The sequence below is a fragment of the Sturnira hondurensis genome, unplaced genomic scaffold (genome assembly GCF_014824575.4).
Source record: "Sturnira hondurensis isolate 20B ecotype Veracruz unplaced genomic scaffold, ASM1482457v3 Scaffold0007578, whole genome shotgun sequence".
Classification (NCBI taxonomy): Eukaryota; Metazoa; Chordata; class Mammalia; order Chiroptera; family Phyllostomidae; genus Sturnira; species Sturnira hondurensis.
In genome coordinates, this window is record NW_028080209.1 from 50,511 (window position 1) to 68,530 (window position 18,020).

The window sequence follows — 18,020 nt, forward strand, 5'->3', positions numbered from 1 at the left end:
GAAAGACTGAAGAGGGAGAAGAGAAGAAGTCATGGGGAGGGACAAGGAATGTGGACAAAGCAGTGGAAAGGGAAATGGGGGCAGGGGGGTGTGAAAAGGGAGGAGGCAGCACAGGCTCAACAGGAAGTGAGGAGACCAAAAAAAGAGAGAAGAGAATGAAGCAAAAGGGGAGGGAGGAAAAACATACAACAAGAAACAAAACGATGAACGAAGAATAATGGGTCAAAAGGAGGTGATGATCTGTGGGGGTAGCAGGGAGAGGACAAAGAAAGGCAGGGAAGAAATCTAGAGAGGAGTAGAGGAGACAATGGGTGGGGGTGATAAGAACAAAAGGCAATATCCTGAGGAAGGAAAGCAGCAGGCCAGAAACACGAAGTGGGAGGGGCCCACGGGAGGTACAGGAGTGACCGTGGCTGGCAGGCTGAGGTGGCCTTGGATGAGGGCTGTGGCTGGAGATCCTCACAGGCCCAGAGACTGCTCTGCCTCACCCCCGAGGCATACCCACCCTCTTGGCCTCTCATCCTTCCTACCACACACTCTCTCCACCAAGAGTCTCCCAATTCGTACCAAAGTACAGCTGCCCCTTGCCACTCAGCCAGAAGAGCCCCACGCCCCACCCCAGAGCACCCGGTCTGAGATGGCAGCATTTCAAGTACTTTCCCAAGCTGGGGTCAGGAAAGAGGAAGAGCAATGGGACAATGACACAATGATGGACTCAGGGAAAAGGAGACCAGAGGAGAAAAGGACAATGTAAATGAAGCAAGGAGCAGAGGCAAGAAAAGCGTGTCTGCTACGAACCAGACACTGAACAGTATTTTCCTCCCTCACATCAAAAATGCAAAGCGAGTAGAGACATCCCATTTAGCAGATGCGGAAACTAAGGCTTAGAGTCAGATGGCAAGAACATCTACTAAGAATAAGTCTGGATAAGGCTCAGGGGACCCTGGGACAGGAGGTGCAGGCTGAGGAGCCGGGACTGCCCTCTAGGTTGCCACAGTTACTCTGTTTTCACCCCAAACACAGCAATGGAGAGGGGGGAGCTTGACTGGACACGTGAAGTTCTTTCCCCTCCAGGCCTGGGCTTGTGGCCCGGGTGGCCCCTGTCCAGTCGTCCGGGCGTTGAGCCCAGGCCCAGCCCACACCCTCTAGCTGACCCAGGGCACTCCTGAGGGAGTCAGAGGCACTGCTGGACAGGAGCCGCCGATGGGGATCCCCACAGGTTGAGTGAGATCTGGTCTCTCACTCTTTGTCCCGCTCCCCTTCCTGCTAATCAGAAAGCACAGCCTTTTCTGCCAGATCTGCTCTTGTCCTTTTCTTTCAACTGGACCCTAAAGCCTCAGTCTTCTCCAGTTCAAGGCTAAAAAGATGCTCAACATCCCCTCCTCTCTGAACACTACCGCTTCTCCATTTCGGCCCCTCCTTTCTGGCCCACAGCCCTGGGGCCCCAGCTCACTCAATTGTTTGTTCTGGAAAGTGCAGCGAGGGAGGGAGAACCTGCTAGAATGCAGGGGACCCAGGGAGGCTGCTCACCCCAAAGGGCATGCCCCCCCCGCCCCCCTCCTTCCTGTTTACTCAGACACATTCCAGGGATCTGTATCCTCCCCTCCCAGCCCCTCCCACAGACATACCCCAGCGTTGCAGGGGATGACATGAGGTCTATCACCCGACACCCACCCCACCCCAGAGCCAGCTGTCTCCAGTGCTTCACTCTCTGATACACTGGCCCTAGAGAAGCCACTCTCCCCCAGGTGCCCCGCCACGAGCCAGGAAGGCAGCCACCATTCCTTCAACTCCCTCCAAGTTGTTTATTTAATAATTAAAAAAAGATAAGCACATACATAAATCTGATTTTCCTCATCACCCTTCCTTTATGCCCGGAAATGAGTTCCAAAACATAAAAATGGCCCTCACCCTGCCTAGGGACTACATTCCCACCTCCACATCCCAAACAGAGAAACAAAAGAATCAAGAGCCCACCCGGCTTACACCTTACCCTCCCTCCCTCAAACCTTGATCAGAGAAGCAGGGGCTGGGGGTTCAGGAAAGTGAGAAGAGCCCTATATTCCAAAAAGGAGTGAGAAGAAAAGTGAACCCCTTCACCTCCAAATAAGTGCTTAATCCCCACAGCCTGTCTTTCCATTGTCAACTGGCCAAGTGCAGGGATCAGGGAGATGAGAAACAGTCCCACTTAGTGACAACCTCTCCCACCCCAGCACTGAGTCAGTGTGAGAAGCAGAGGTCAGGGGTGATTGAGGTAGAAAGGCCGATGGGTGGCCCCGTGGGCCTGGCCGGCTGCAGAAGCTGGCAAGGGGCCACCTGTGGCATTGCCCGGGGTCGAGGACGGCTGTTTTCGGAGCGAGGGGGGCACCGTGGAGGTCTTGATGTGAATCACCCTGGTGTCCATGACCTCACATTCGATCTGCATCATCTCCTCATAGTCCCCAAGGGTCCCCTGGCCTGACAGGGTCTCTGTGAGAAAGGGAGTTAAGGAAGAGGAGAAGATAGAGACAAAGAGGAGGAGGTCACAAAAGCAGAAGTGGACAGAAAAGAAAGGATGGTGACCAGGCAGGTGCATAGCAGGAGTTAATGAGAGAGTGGGGATGGAGTTGGTGCAGGGGGAGGGAAAGGAAAAGAAAAGAATGGCATTGGTAAGTGTCAGGTCACAGAGGAGAGGACATCGAGAGAAAAAAGGAGGTAAGAGTCTGGCAGATTTCCAGCCCGCCCACTTCTGCCCAGCACCGACTCAAGCACCTTCACCAAGGGCGGACCCACGTATCGCCTTCCTCCCACCAGTCTCCTGCATTTTGTTCTGCTCCACGCCCATTTCCTGTTTCCTCTCACCTAAGAATCTAGCATTTCTCTGGATCACCTCACTCCCCTCCACACCCCCCTCAGCTCCTCATGCTGGACATCCCTACGGGAACCCTGCCCCACCCCAGCAGGAAAAGAATTACCATTGGGGGCCATGGCAGGCATCACCAGGGACATCTTGGGCCGAGAGGTCTTATTGTGGCTGATGGCTGGGAGTAGCAGGTGGTCCTGGGAAACGAGAGGGGCCAGGCCACGAGGGTGGAGGAAAAGATGCCAACAGGCTGCCTGGCTCTCCTCCCCACCTCAGCCTGAACACACACTGCTGAGACACCCAGGATGGCAGGGATGGGCAGGGAGGAGGGGCTTACCCGCCTGAAGGAGACAACATAAAATGTGTCTTCCCGTCGGTCAATTGCATCCAGGAACTCTGGCTGTGAACGGTCTGGGTGGCGATACAGCTGCAGTTGGCCCACAGAATCCCTAGGCAGGTGAAAAAGCAGGATTTGGAAGAAACGAAGCCCAGTACCCCATTCCCATTGGGAAGCAGGGAGAAGATGAGAGAAAAGACAAGAGATCCCCAACAGATGAGGGAGGCAGGATGATGCTGGTGGCAGTGGTGATGAGCACTGGCCAGCTCCTGGGGATGTAGCTTTTCTGAGTGGAACTTCACTTAATAAGGAAGTACATCCTTTAGACTCACCTTTCCAGGAGCCCAGGGGGGTTGGTGGGGACTGGCTTAACTGGAGGCAAATTCTTTCGTCGCTGAGACTTCTAGAAGGAGAAGTGTCTAAGGATTTGAAGAGGGTGAAGGGAGAAGGGAAAGAGAGAGAGCAAGACGGCCCCTGGAAGCTGACGCCACCTAAAAACCACCCTGCCACTTCCTCAAGCCTCCACAAGGACATACCCCTTGAAACACCAGGACACTATGCCCTTGTCTACCTGTCTCTCCTGGGCCCCCCGGGGCATCTTCCGCCGGCCTCTCTGGTGGCGCTGCACCCAGCCACTCAGCTCATCAGCAAGCCTGCGGAAACACAGTAGGGGACAGCTCTGTGCCAGTCCAAGGCTCCCACTTTCCTTGCCCGCAACAGGAGGGAGCAGAGTAGGAAGGAGAGCTGGTGTTCTAGAACACAAGGACAGAACGAATGGTCAAGAAGGTGCCCCAGGAGTGGGTCCCCCGCACCTCAGGGACTCAGTTCGGTTGAAGTGCCGGCAATCTGAGGAGAGGAAGAGCTGGTCCAGGTCTCTCAGCAGCAGCTCCTTGGTGCCCCTGGGGAAGGCTGTCAGATTCCTGGAGCGAGGTACGGAGGAGACAGTGACTGCAGCTGCCCAGCACGCCACCAACAGAGAAGCCCATAATGGGAAAGAGCAACCGTGGCTTCCCTCAAAAAGAAAAGATAAACTGGGGGGAGAACATATGCAGCACCCCTAAAAGAGAGAGGGCCCTCTCCTCACCTGAAGCTCGGCTGGCCCTCCTGGCTGGGCTGGGGTTCCTCGGGGTCCTGGGAGGAGCCCTGGAGGGGTTCCACTCCATGAATGGGCAACTGTGCTGAGAACTCCAGCAAGTGTCTCCGGGGTCGATGTTCCTCTCCGCTCATCCAAGGAGACACAGTAGCGGAAGGAGGCTCACTGATGCTGTGGGGGCGGGGCAGGACAGAGCACGAGGGAGAATTCCAGCTTTACTGAGGAGCTGGTCACAGACGAGGGCTCCGCACACAGCCCACCTATTGTGTAAGACTGACTCTCTTCACCACCCAGAAGGGAATGAGAACAGTGTCCGCCCCATAGGGCCAGGAAACGAGAGAAAAGGAGCACGCTTAACCTAGAGGCTACATCTCAGGAAGCACTTAAGTCTGTTTTTATTAACATTGTCAGCACCACCTACCTCGGGCCCTACCACGTGTGAGATTAGTGACAGAACAAGAAGGGACTGCTCGACACACCCCTGTGCCAGGGACCCCACAGCTCTCTGTTTGTGAGTGGGATGAAGAAGATGGCACCAAAGGAGGAATCAAGTAGCTGAGGGTGAGCTCCACCTGAAGGTTCTGGGGAGCAAGGAGGGTCTCACCTGACAGGCCCAAAGTTGAAAGCAATGAAGAGAAGGAAGACCATGACGCAGACCACCTTCCTGTTTCCAGACCCTAACTTGAGCTCGCTGTTCTAAGGCACAGAGGAAAAGAGGAGAGAGGGTGGATGAGGCTCCCCCAAGGAGCTCCCACTGCGTCTCCCAAGGCCACGTGTCTCACCTCAGCCCACAGGATCTCCAGCCGCCGCCGCAGGGCAGCGTTCTCCCGGCGCAGCTGCTGGTTGTCGGCAAGCACAGCCTGTAACCGAGACTCCAGCCCCTGCAGGTACTCCTTCTTCTTCCTCCGGGACTGGCACGCTGACTCCCGGTTCTTGATCATTCGCTGCTGCCGCTTCAGCAGCTTTGCCTAGGCACCCAGAATACAAGAAGGGGAGGAGAGGGGAACTTTCCCCCAACTCCAGGGGCTGACTGCCCAAAGCTTATGGGGGCCACTCTCCTGCCTTCCTTGACCTTACAGCACCCAAGAGGGGAGGGGAGGTTCCCCTCTCTACTGAAACACTTTGGAGAGAGGGACCCCTCTCAACCATCCCCTGCCACTATACCTCCAAGCACAGAGAAGTCAGGCTGTAGGAAGAACTTCCTCCATCCTGGCTCCTCGTGAGACTTCAGTTCCTCTCCCTGCTGGGCGGTTTCCCCCTTCTCAATCCTCCTTTTTAGGGCCCTAGGTTGAACTTTGCTAACTGGTTTTCCCCTGGAGGAAGCAGCCTCCCTCTTCCAACTGCCATCACACAGAATCACTCCCCTGCCTCTGACTTACTGAGACCACCCCTGCTTCTCCATCTGCAGTCTGACAACAAGCCTAAGGATCATAAAACTACATAAAATTGACACTCATGTGTGAACAGGGGCCTACTCTGACTTTTGGGGTCATCTTAAGGGTCTGCTTCCTCACTTTCTGCTCTCTCCTCACACCACAGTAACCTCCCACGACAGAGTTTCCTCTTCCATTCCCATTACTAGCCCCACTCCCCAGTACTTACATCCACTTCAGGTGGGCAGGAGTTCCCAGGCATAGGAGCTGGAACAATGCTCTTCCTCTCAGGCCGTGGAGCAGTGGGGGCTGGCCCCTCAGGCTGGACTTGAATAGCACCTTGAATAAGGACAACTGGGGATACTGGGGCAAGGGAACAGGAGAAAGAGGTCAGACAACAGTAAGTCCTATGTCCACACCTAAGTACCCAAGGGCCTCAGTGGCTGTGAGCTCCCTTAGAAGGCCAATCCAGCCCACTTCCTACTTTCCTTCTTCAGTACCTGGAGGGGGCTGGACAAGAGGCTGCAAGAGGACAGTGGTGCTGGGTGGCACGGCGTTGGGCGGCACTGGGACAGTGGTTATCACCACTGGTTTAGGCTGCAGTGGTGGCTTCCGGGCAGGCAGGGCTTTGCCTGAAGGAAGGTGGAAGGGAGGGAGGGAGGGAGGAAGGGGAGGAATATAAGAACTGTAGACCTTTTGCCAGGAACTCTGGAGTAAAAAAGCCCCATTACCTGAGGAGCCATCCGAGGATGGACCCACTCTGATCTGAACAGCTCCAAGTGGGGGGTCTGGGACATCCTTCAGGAGGCACCCTTGAGGGGCTAGGGGCTCTGTCTTCACTTCTAGTATCTCCTCTCCTATAAAAGCCTATGGCGGGCGGGGGAATTCCAGAAAATGTGAGTCAGAAGTGTCAAGGAAAAAGAACTGAAGCAGCTCTCCTACCTCTTGAGAGTGAGTAGGAACTCACCGTAATGCCTGGAGGGAGGATGGGACATTGATACCTGGTTGGGGGAGTCTGCTGAGAACAAGGAAGCCTCAGAGTTGATGGAGGAAGATGGGGAGATAGGTTCCATCTTGGTCTGGACATCTGGTGGGTGGCAGGATGAGACAAACAGCTTGTTATAACCCTGTTATAACCCCCAGGAGACTCTCCAAAAGCAAGGCCTATGTCTTGTGCCTCCTGTCTAGCAAAGTGACAAGTGCAAGCCCTCAAAATATACAAGTCAGAATAGAGAATCTGATGCTGATAGTCATCAACAATGTTTTTGCTATAAAGGCTTTTCAATCCTTATTTTGTTTGTCCTCGTTGTAACTTTTAATTTTTTAAAAAGATTTAATTTATTTCTTTTTTAGAGAGGAGAAGGGAGAAAGAGAGGGAGAGAAACATCAATGTGTGGTTGCCTCTGGCGTACCCCCTACTAGGGACCTGGTCCACAACTCAGGCATGGGCCCTGACTGGGAATTGAACTGGAGACCCTTTGGTATGCATGCTGGCACTCAATGCACTGAGCCACACCAGCCAAGGCTTCATTGTAGTTTTTAATAATGTGCTGGATATGACCTGCTTGTTCCTACAAATCCAATCTTCATCCTTCCCTGCCCTATGAGGCCCAGGAGGAAAACATGAATGGACTACATAACCGGGCTCCCTTGTCCTCTTGCTTCTGGTTGGAGAAGCAGCACCAGGAGACCCTGAAGGCACTTTTAAATAACAATCAGTCTGTCGAACACTGAGTTCATTGTGCTCCCTCATCAGAGGGCTCCTGCTCTTGTGGTCACAATCCAGTGAACAGTACTGTCACCCACTGGATGGCTGCCCCAGCCAGAAACCCAGGCATTCTCTCTGATGCCCGCACAATATTCAGGAGATCACTGCAACTCATCCATCTACTTCATTCTTTCCGCCTTCCTCTTGGCACCTAAGTACCTTACTTGATTAACCACATGAGCCTTTCCTTGGTCCTCCTCCTCCTGCCTCCGGTCTTGTTTCATTGCAATCCATTCTCTACTCTGCCATTAGAGTTACCTTCCTAATCATATTGCTCTCCTGCTTGATTCTTCAAAGGCTCCCAAACACCCACAGGATAGAAGCTAACAGTCCTTCAGCAGGGTTCTCACCTGGCCTCTGCAGCAACTTGCCATTCCCCACTCCCTGTTCACACCCACTCTGAAGAAATGTAGGTTCGTTATACACACGCCCCCACATGCTCATTCTGGCTAATTTCTATGTGTCCTTCAAAACTCAGCTCAGGAAACCCTTCCACAGCCCAGCAGCACAGCCCCAGTCTGGTGAGATGCCCTCTCTTATGAGCTTTCATAGCATACTGTGATGCACTCTACCCCAGCACCACACCTGTATTTATTGGTACTTGTCTTCTCCCCCGACCACACCACAGGATTCTCAAGTCAGTGTATTGGTCACATCTTTTTCATTTTTGCATCCCCAGCACCCTGTCCAGTACCTGGCACAGAGTAAGTGCTCAATAAATGTTTACCGAATAAAGACATTAAGAGTACATGAACTTGACAACACATAAAAAAATAGCACAGCTAATGTTAATTATAGAATCTAGGAGTATATAGTATTCCAAGTTTTCTGTTTAAAAAATTTTTAATAATAAAATGTTGTAGTGAAAAAATGACTAATATGCCCTAAACTGTCCAAAGTCTCTAAAAAATGCAAAGCAACAGGACATTAAATTGCACAACTGGACACCAGGAAAAAGATAAAGAAAGAAAAATCACACCCATCTCTTCAGTGCTGCCCTTGCTGTGGTTTCCTAAAATCCTCTCTCCCACTCCTGGCCTCTCTCCTGGTTATCTGCCATTCCCGCCCCCCCCCCCCCCCCAAAAAAAAAACCTTATCCTCCTAGTCCTGCTACCTGCCTCCACCCACCACACACACATCCACACATACTACCTGGTAAAGTCTGGGGGTGGGGGCAGGCTGTTAATACCTGAGGGATCATCAGAGGTGGGGCCCACATTGATCTGGACGGTTTCAATCAGGGATGGTGGATCATCTCCCAGGAGGCAGAGTGGGGGTGCCAAGGACTCTATCTTCACAACAAGCACCTCCCCTACACCAGGGGTCTGGGTGAGAGTAGGGGTGAAGTGTGAGGGCAGAAAGAAGAAAAGAAAACAAGAGAGGTGTTGAGAGTAAGAGCAAGAACAGAGGCTTTACAGATTACAAACACCAATTATCTGACATTCTAGTTTGAATGGTACTCAGCATCTCGCCACTGGTCCTCTCCTCCTGCTTTATTCCTGGGAGGGCTGATGACTTCTCATGATTTCAAACATTGCCTTAGAGTGGACATTTTGGGCAGGAACAGTTCCAGAATTCCCAGTCCCACCACAGCTGCCACATTATCTCCATATACTAAAAAGAATCTATTTTCATTTCTAGAAACCAGAGTGGAGATGTAGCAAATGAGAATGGCAAAGAAATGGCAAAGAAATGGCAAAGGCAGGAAAGGAGCTCCCCCACCCGACACACAAATTAATCCACAGCACCTATAGGTAAAGGGAATGGCGCAGAGTTCTTGCCACAGAGAACAGAAGTAGGGAGATGGTTCTCTGACCTGGCTGGAGGGCTCTGTAGAGTGACTGGACGATTCGGAGCTGAGAGAGGAGTTAGAGCGGGGAGAAGATGGCTCAGACTTCACCTGTAGATCTGAAGGAAAAGCAGGTTGGAAAATAAGCAGGAAGCGGAACCTGAGAAGGGTCCAAAAAGTGTCCAAGGGCTGTGGGTGTGGATCTCCTCACTAGGTCAAGGCGAGAGGCACATGTAAGGAAAGTATTAGAAAGCACTTGTGCAGGGGAGATGTAAGGACACGGGACCGTATAGTTTCTGGGAAACGGGGAAGATGAGGGTTTCTGGAAGGATGAGGGGATCACAAACGGTACTACCTGGGAAAATAGGCAGCGGGTCCCACGGGGGTTCAGGGGGGCTGACATCCATCCCCACGTCCAGTATGCTGCTGCCAAACTGAATAAAGGAGGATATTAGATGGCAGGGCTGTGAGGAAGGAGGAGTGCTTCCAGTCGAGCTCAGGCCAGGGAATGAATCCAGGTTCTAGGACCACTCCCATCCACGGAGGGCAAAAGACAATGCTACTGGGGGAGCAGTACCGGGACATCCTTCTCTGGGCAACGGAAAAGCTGCGTCTGCTCCTCAGCCACCTCATCTAGGCCGGTGTACAGGGTGCAGTCTGCAAGAGATGTGGAATGTCAGGGGTGCTGTCTAGTGGCCCAGCCTAGGGATCCACTACAGCCCTCGCTCCACCCTTCATTGAAACCGCGCGGCCAGACCCACCGCCCGCTCACTTGAAAAGTGATACAGCCGAACAACTCCAGCTCCTCCTTTCCCCACCGACCCCGGACAGCTCGACGTTTCCGCGGAGAGAGGAAGTCTCCCCCAACTCCCGCACCCCGTAAGGACAACGGGCACCCCTGCTGCCCTCCTTGGGAAGGTGGAGTCTGCATTTGCCCAGACTTCCTCTTTGGGCCTCCGCTTCCTCAGGGGCACAGTATGAGATAGCCCTCTCCCATCCCCGAGGCCTCACCCCACACACCCCAGTCCTCCGGGCTCAGTAAGTTGTCGGTGAAAAATCGCGTCGGGTCTGCAATTTCACTGAGGAGCATTAGCTCCGCCATCTTTCCCCCCCGCCCCCCAACCAACCCAGAGAGGGTTTCCAAGGCCCGCCTCTTCCCATCAGCAACTAATCAGTAGACTTTTCAAAAACTGGGGCGTCCCGAAAGCTCTTATAACCAGTAAGAGACCTGGATGCTGAGCATATGCAGCAATAGAAGAGGCAGCTCTACAGGCTGAGCCAATGGAAGCACGAGAGGAAGAGGAAGTGGACAAGGGGGAGGGTACACTCTCATTGCGCCGGCCGTAGCTCTTGCGCATGCGCAAAGCGGGACCCAGCGAGAAAGCTCCGGGGACATGTAGTTCACAGGATTTAAAGGTCCGCCATCTCCCCCGGTCAGTCCTATTCATCCTCGGAAATGGCTAAGCCCCTTAAAACGAAACATAAGTAGTAACCATGACTTTTTAATGGTAAAAGAGGAAAGCGATGCAGTGCTGCCTCCCCTAGGAAGGTAAATGCCGGGAATGAGATACATCTGAAATCCTCCCTCTGGGCCCATCCCTCCCAATTCTCACTGCACAGACCACGATTCAGATTCCTGTCTCTTTTAAGGTTTTTTTTTAAGTCCTCGCCTGAGGATATGTTTATTGATTTAGAGAGAGAGGAAGAGGGAGAGATAGAGAGAGAGAGAGAGGGCATTGATGTGAGGGACAAACATCGATCAGTTGCCTCCGGAATGTCCCTGGACCCAGGATCGAATCCTCAAAGTGTTGGCCTACAGGACGACGAACCAACAAACTGAAACATCCGGCCAGGGCAAGGTTTAACTTTTTAATCAGCCAAACATCTTGCGGAGACCCTGTGCCAGCCCTGCGTCCTGTTTCTTTCCCTGAAAGATCACCTTTCCCAGCTCCTCCCGGGCTGCCCGGTTTTTTGGATCTACTACCAGCACCTTCTTGAGGTCAGCAGTTGCTTTTTCCAGGTTCCCAAGGGCAGCCTGGGCAACCCCCCTGCGGTACAAGGCCTTTAAATGCTCAGGTTCTCGCTCCAGCACCCGGTTACAGCTCTGGGCTGCCAAATGGGGCTGCCCTAGCAACAACTGACAGGCAGCCAGATTGGCATGAAGGACCGTTCGTTCTGGAGAGCCAGGTGGGGGTAAAGTCAGCAGCAGCCGAAGAGCCCGTCCATAACATCGCGCAGCCCCTTCAGGGTTCCCAGCTCGAAATAATTCTGTGCCCCTTGCATGTTCTTGCCTGGCCAGGGTCTCCTTCTCGCTGGCCTCCAGCTCCCAGGAGTCCTGGCCCTGCGTGAAGGATGCCAGTGTGAGCCTGACAGGAGGTCCAGAGTGCCCAGGGAGCTGAAGTTCTGCCTCCTCACCTTGACACATGGATTCCAAGCATTTCTCTACGAGGTCTCCCCAGGTTTCCTCCCGCCATGGGCCTAACCCCATAGTTAGCTCTGTCCAGCCCTCTGGTAACCCTGATCCAAAAGGAAACCCCAAAGCCAGTACCCGGCAGCGGGAGCCCAGCTTGGGTTTGTCCAAGCCATGGCCACGGATTATAATCTTCTTGACAAAGCTCCCATCCGGACAGTACCAGAGATCAGAAGATTGGAGGGGCTCTGGCATCCCACTAGCTGATCCATGAGATTTAACAGAGTTTTCTTCAAGTCCAACAGCCAGTTTTTCAGCCCCTTGAGGATTCTCTAGAATTTTGCTGGCTGGATCTGGGCTCATTCTCAGCTCAAGAACTTCAGTAGGAGGCTCTTGGGTCTGCCGCCTAATTTGAAGAGTTGAATCAAGGTTCTTGGGATTCTTTCCCCATTGTTGCTGCAGTTGACAGGTGTCTTTCTCTCCCATTGGGTTGACTGGTGGAGTCTCCATTTTGCTGCTTGGCCCTTTCCCTCGTGGGTAATCAGTTTGGGTCGGAAAGGGATGGACTAGGTTCGTTCAGGTCAGCACCTGGGGGGAAAAATCAAAACAACGCTAATTGTCAGGATTCCTATTTAGACTCCTTTCCCGTCTTTCTGGATCCGCCCGGTCAAGGTCCTCATTTATTTATTTTTCCTCCAAAAATCCTGTGGGAGCCTGGGTTCCACCCGGACTAATCCAGAACTAAAAATTCCACAATTCCCTGCGGTTCGGGTGGCTGCCCCAGGTACGGACACCGATCGAGTCCAAAAGGTTCTGGGCTGCCGAAAACCCTAGCCCACGGGTGGCGCTGGCCGAACCACTCGGGTCGCCTGTCCTTCCGAAGCAAAATGCTCACTGAGTGCTGCCCTCGGAGTCTTGCCGCAGGCGGTGAGGAACAGAGGCCACGGGGTAGGGACACTGACAGTTAATTCTGGAGCCCGAAAGGCGGCGAATCCAGTCCGATCTCTGGCAGCCAATCCGGAGGCCGGAAAAGTCTGGTTAGCCCGCCTTTTGGGCGTGACATCATTTCCCCCAATCAAGCGGAAAGCTCCAGGCCTTAGCAACCGAACTTGTCGCAGGCGAACCGAACTAGGCGAGTGCGGCTGAAGGGGTTATTGAGTCTCAAGAAGTGCTGTAACGGGAGACTGGGGCAAATGCGGAGAGTAGCGAATGGTGGAGCTGGTGGTGGACGACAGCGACAGCCGCTTGGTAGTCCTTTTTTCTGGCTACTTCAGGCCCTTTGCTGTTGACTTCATCCCTTTGTTCAGAGCTTCCAGTCAGAGGCAGCCGTCTGCTCCTTGGCCCATTCAGTCCAGGGTGCTCCAAGATAAACTCTCAGGCTGTTTTCTCCTCAACTGGTCCTGTTTCTTTAGGGGATCACCTGAACCTTCTCCTGACCGTTTCGTTCATATTCATAATGGACTTAGAGCTCTTCTTCTTCTTTTTTTTTTTACATTTTATTTATTTGTTTTTAGAGATGGGGGAGAAAGAGGGAATCATCTACGTGTAGCTGCCCCTAGCGCGCCCCCCAATGGGGACCTGGCCCATCACCCAGGCATGTTCCCTAGACTGATAGGAGAAAAAGATCACTGAAAGAAAAAGATCACTGTACTAGTGATCTTTTGGTTTACAGGTGAGGCGGGGCTCAATCCACAGAGCCATATCAGCCAGTTCCTTTTCCTCAAGAAATCTTAGTTCTCAAATTTTGATTTGACTATAAATCACGTGGGGAACTTAAATTGCAGTTGCGATTTAGGAAGTTGGATGAGCCCTGTAATTCTGCATTTTTAACAAGCTTTTGGATTCTCCTGCTGCTGCTCCGCGGACCACACTTTGAATAGCATGATTTTATAGTATAACCTCACCCCATTCCCTTCACGCCTTGCTTTGTGCCCCTTCAATGCATCCTATATTTTGCACACATGACTGGTACAACCTGCTCCACTTGGTATTATCAGTGGAGAACTGGGCCTCCTCCTAATAGAAGACGTAGATTCCTTTGTGGTTCAGCTTTGCTTCTCTGGCACACAGCACAGCCTGGGTCACCACTGGGTCTCTTTGGAAAAAGAGAATCCCACTCTCCAAACCTCACTTTGGCTACTTTATTTTGGTCTTTAACACCCTAGATTGTGCCCCAGACTACAAGGGCCATATCAGGACAGCCAGGACGGAAGATAGTTTCATAATCCACAGATGGTGTGTCAAAACAGTCCACTCCCTATTTTGTGTTGAGACTCACTAACCTAGACCTTTTTTCCAAGTTTTATTTCTGGGTTCTGGGCCAGAGTCACCTTAGTGCATTGCCATCTCCTTCCTCCTATGGCTAAATATTCTGATTCTTGGAATCCCTGGGCTCCTATCAAGAATTAAGCTATCTTTTCTCCCTGTTTCTTCCTCTTTCCATTTCAGGGATTTCTGGGAAAGGCAGGAAATCTAGAATGAATCACAAAAGGTTTGATTGCACCCTAATCCCTGGACAAAGATTGCTAATTTGCTAATATGTGCCCTAGCTAAGAGGGCCACTCCAGTGACCCTTCAAAGATCAGCTTCTTTCAGTTTAAAGGAACTATATTCTGCTACAAATGTTTTGTAATGTGTGTGTGTGTGTGTGTGTGTGTGTGTGTGTGTGTTTCCTTTGGAACAGACTGTGGGGCAGGGAACTTAACTTATCTGTCTCATCTACTCATTTATTCAACAAGTATTTGTCAAGCACCTGCTGTGTTTTCCAGGCAGCGTGCTAGGTACTGGGGATACATAGGTGAGTGAGACAGACAGCTCCTGCTCTCATGGAACTTCCAGTCTGGCCCAGGAGAATAAGCAATTGCAGTGCCATGAAGAAGTATGAGGTGCTATGGCAGTGAATGAGGGATAAGGGAATATCCCTTGAGGATGAGATATTTTTACTGGCATCTAAAGAATGAATTAGAACTGAAGCTCTGAGAGCACACCTATAGACCATATATTGAGAAACACTGCATTAACTGGTCAACTTTGGCTCTTTGGGTGATCTCTTATCACCATTATGACTATAAAACCCAATGCAAACATAAGTGCTGAAACTCCCAAAAAAGTAATCCAAATCATCCAGAATGAATATTTTTATTTTTTAAAAGCTGACCCATCAAAATGAAAACATGAAATTCAAATTTTATAAGAGGACTCAGAAGTCCCCAAGGAGAAATCCAAGGGTATGTAGATTCCCCCATGTCTCAGCCTGAGAAACACAGGACTAGGAAGGAGTGAACATGTGAAGAGCCACGATGTCACTGCATGAATGTTGACTGACTCACACTGCTTGCTCTCTCCCAAGACATGTGGGGCTCATGACAGTGGGGCTCAGCTCTCTGAGAACAGTCTCCAAAGAATTAGGAAGTAGGATGGAAACGAGCCAGGAGGATTATATCCCCAGGCCTGCCTGGAGAACCTGGGATCTGAAGAAGACCCAAAAAGAAGATGGCAAATAAAAAATTGCTTACCTGTTGGGACAGAGGCTTGGACTGGGGAGTGAGGAAGTAGTGATGTAATTCTCCCCTCTCTTTTCCCTAAAGATCTGAGAATGAGTTGGAAGAGCAGACTTGAGGGGAAGAGATGAAAAGGAGTCTTCTTCCTCAAGTGACTGAGTTCTATCCCACCCTCTCACTAGAAGTGTCCTCTGCTCCCTCTTTTTCTTTTGGGGGCACAGGAACCAACCTCGCCAGCATCAAAGTGTATGGATGCAACTGGGACATACTTACCTTGTGCCTAAGATATTTTCCCAGCTTCAGGTGAGAAGGATGGTAGGGAGAAGCACATAGGAATCTCTGGAAAGGGAGTGAGATTATGGGAAACTCTGGGTTAAGAAAGTTAAAGCCTTTTTTTCCTCCCTGGCTACTTGAAAATCAGCTGCCATCAGGAATAACACAGGAACTGTCCGGATCCAGAAGTCCATGACCAGTAGACCACTTCAGTGGAAACAAATGGCCGTTGATGTCCTTCACTCTGGGAAGGCAACAGTACCTAAGGCAGAAATCCGGGCAAAACTAGGCAAAACATGTAAGACCACATCAGGTGTCATCTTTGTATTTGCATTCAGAACCCATTTTGGTGGTGGCAAGACAACTGGCTTTGGCATGATTCCCGGGATCACACAAAGAGAAATGAACCCATAGGCATACAAGGTATGGCCTGTACGAGAGGAAAGGGACCTCAAGAAAGCAGGGAAAGGAACGTAAGGCCAGGGAAAAGAAAGAGGGGCTGCAGAGGCCAGTGCTGGCGCCGCAAAAAGTGGAGACTGGCAACAGAAGTAAATGTTCTTAAGTAACCATCTGTGGTGATTGTGCAGATTTTTTGTGAGAGGATTAATAAATTAAGAACTTTAAAAAAGTAAAAAATACATGTGGGAGAATGGAAGGAACTGTGGGGGGTCACTGATTCTTCTAGCTGAGATTAAGGAAGATGAACCCCATTCTGGAACAATGATTCCCTCTTCCCAGGGGGCACTGGATGCCTTGCTGAAGATGGGTCTGAGGGAAAACCCCATATCTGACAAGTTTCTGAGGAGTTACCTATAAATAAATACAAGGCAGGAGAAATTAGGAAAGGACTGTCCCTTTACTCCCAGTATTATTCATCTCCAGCTTGTCATTCTCAGCTCTCTCAGAGTATTCCGATAACTGTTTGTGCTGCCCTGTCACCAGGCATTGAGCCCGTTGAAGTTTTTAAAAAAAAATATTTTATTTATTTATCTTTAGAGGGGAAGGGAAGGAGAGAAGGAGAGAAACATCAATGCATAGTTGCCTCCCGTGAGTCCCCCGCTGGGAACTGGCCTGCAACCCAGTCATGTGCCCTGACTGGGAATTGAACCTCAATCCTGTGGTTGGTTCACAGGCCTGCACTCAATCCACTGAGCCACACCAGCCAGGGCCTGATGGAAGTTTTGACGCCCTCACATCCCACTGTGTTCTACACTCACCACATGGGACCATATGCTGCACTTGCTTTCTGCCATTTAGCATCAGCATACATACAAAAAATTCTAGTTTTCCAAAGGCTAAATAAATCCCCATTCTGTGGTTCTTTGTTCTGGGATTTATGTCAAAACCGTTCTTCCTGTTTGCTCCCAAAGCATTTGGCTTCTGCTTCCCTTCTACTCTGGGCTTTTGGGCAGGATGCGCCAGCCTTTCCCACAGTGAAATGTTTAATGGTGAGAGCTGCTCTTTACTGAGCCCTGACCACATTATGACCACAGTAGCAGGCCTTGTGCTAAGTCTGATGTATAGCATTTCATTTTCTCCTCACACAACTCCAGGTGCTCCCTATTCAATCGTTCAGCAGAACTTCATGGAAGACCGCCCCTGGGTCAGGCACTGTGCTGGCTTCCGGGAATAAGGCAGTGGGGAGAAGCTCTGCATCTCTTGTAGCTCATATTCAAATGAAGATAATAGGCTATAAAAATTCACCACGCCCTGGCTGGTGTGGCTCCATAGGTTGAGTGCTGGCCTGCAAATCAAAGGGTCACCAGTTCAATTTCCAGTCAGGGCACGCGCCTGGGATGCAGGCCAGGTCCCCTGTTGGGGGCATGAGAAAGGCAACCACACATTGATGTTTCTCTCCTCTTTCTCCTTCCCTTCCCCTGTCTAAAAATAAATAGAATCTTTTTTTTTAAATTTTGATTCTATTTATTTATTTATTTATCTTTAGAAGGGAAGGAGAGAGGGAGAGAAACATCAATGTCTGGTTGCCTTTCGTGCGTCCCCTGCTGGGAGTTGGCCTGCAGGGAACCGGCCTGTAACCCAGGTATGTGCCTTGACTGGGAATCAAACCGCGATCCTCTGGTTCGCAGGCCCGCGCTCAATCCACTGAGCTACACCAGCCAGGGCAATAAATAGAATCTTTAAAAAAAATCCATCAGGAAATACAATGGCAATTCTGTATAATCAGGTAGTATTAGATAAATAATTACATAAAAAATAATATACTGTGCTATAAACACAATGAAGCAGGGTAAAGGAATGGCTAGAAAATGCTCCCACATGTGCACAATGCTATTCTTAATCAAGTGATGAGGAAAGCCTCGTTGTGGAGGTGATACTGGTGCAGACATAAACGATGTAAGGGGAGTGCGCACACACATGCATCTGAAGGAATGTGTCCACAGAGAATACAGGAGCGCCAAGGCCCTAAGGCAGGAAGAAACTGGACTTTTATGCCAACCTCATAGTAGCTAGAAAAACAGTAATGGAACCAGAGTGGGTTAAGCAGAGGAAGGAAGGGTAAGAGTAGGAGGGGATTAAGTCTTCGAGGTGGGGAGAAACGAGACTAGATAGGCTTCGCAGGCAAGGATTAGGGTTTGGATTTTGTTCTAAGTGTGATTGAGAAAACATCAGAGGG

The 18,020-nt window shown here is 50.9% G+C and overlaps 2 protein-coding genes and 1 pseudogene across 5 annotated transcripts; 1 reads left to right on the forward strand and 2 right to left on the reverse strand.

Moving 5' to 3' along the window:
• Positions 1–1,781: 1,781 nt before the first annotated feature.
• ATF6B (activating transcription factor 6 beta) lies at positions 1,782–10,345 on the reverse strand. Of its 2 annotated transcripts, none has more exons than XM_037052667.1 (18): positions 10,214–10,345; positions 9,780–9,859; positions 9,558–9,636; positions 9,230–9,321; positions 8,603–8,738; positions 6,647–6,732; positions 6,377–6,512; positions 6,146–6,277; positions 5,875–6,008; positions 5,055–5,240; positions 4,877–4,968; positions 4,264–4,443; positions 3,992–4,099; positions 3,751–3,832; positions 3,512–3,582; positions 3,180–3,291; positions 2,955–3,039; positions 1,782–2,469 (listed from the first exon to the last, which is right to left on the reverse strand). In XM_037052667.1, the coding sequence occupies exons 1-18, from the start codon at positions 10,302–10,304 to the stop codon at positions 2,240–2,242; spliced, it is 2,112 nt and encodes a 703-aa protein (XP_036908562.1). In that variant the 5' UTR covers positions 10,305–10,345; the 3' UTR covers positions 1,782–2,239. The 2 variants fall into 2 exon arrangements, with proteins under 2 accessions (XP_036908562.1, XP_036908563.1); XM_037052668.1 differs by having other exon boundaries at positions 10,223–10,344.
• Positions 10,346–11,057: 712 nt separating this feature from the next.
• On the reverse strand, positions 11,058–12,601 carry FKBPL (FKBP prolyl isomerase like). Of its 3 annotated transcripts, none has more exons than XM_037052669.1 (2): positions 12,405–12,601; positions 11,058–12,200 (listed from the first exon to the last, which is right to left on the reverse strand). In XM_037052669.1, exon 2 carries the CDS (start codon positions 12,120–12,122, stop codon positions 11,076–11,078), a length of 1,047 nt encoding a protein of 348 aa, XP_036908564.1. In that variant the 5' UTR covers positions 12,123–12,200; positions 12,405–12,601; the 3' UTR covers positions 11,058–11,075. The 3 variants fall into 3 exon arrangements, with proteins under 3 accessions (XP_036908564.1, XP_036908566.1, XP_036908565.1); XM_037052671.1 differs by having other exon boundaries at positions 11,058–11,543; positions 11,751–12,601; XM_037052670.1 differs by having other exon boundaries at positions 12,508–12,597.
• A 220-nt stretch (positions 12,602–12,821) lies between these two features.
• On the forward strand, positions 12,822–16,190 carry LOC118991535 (40S ribosomal protein S24-like; annotated as a pseudogene).
• Positions 16,191–18,020: the final 1,830 nt, after the last annotated feature.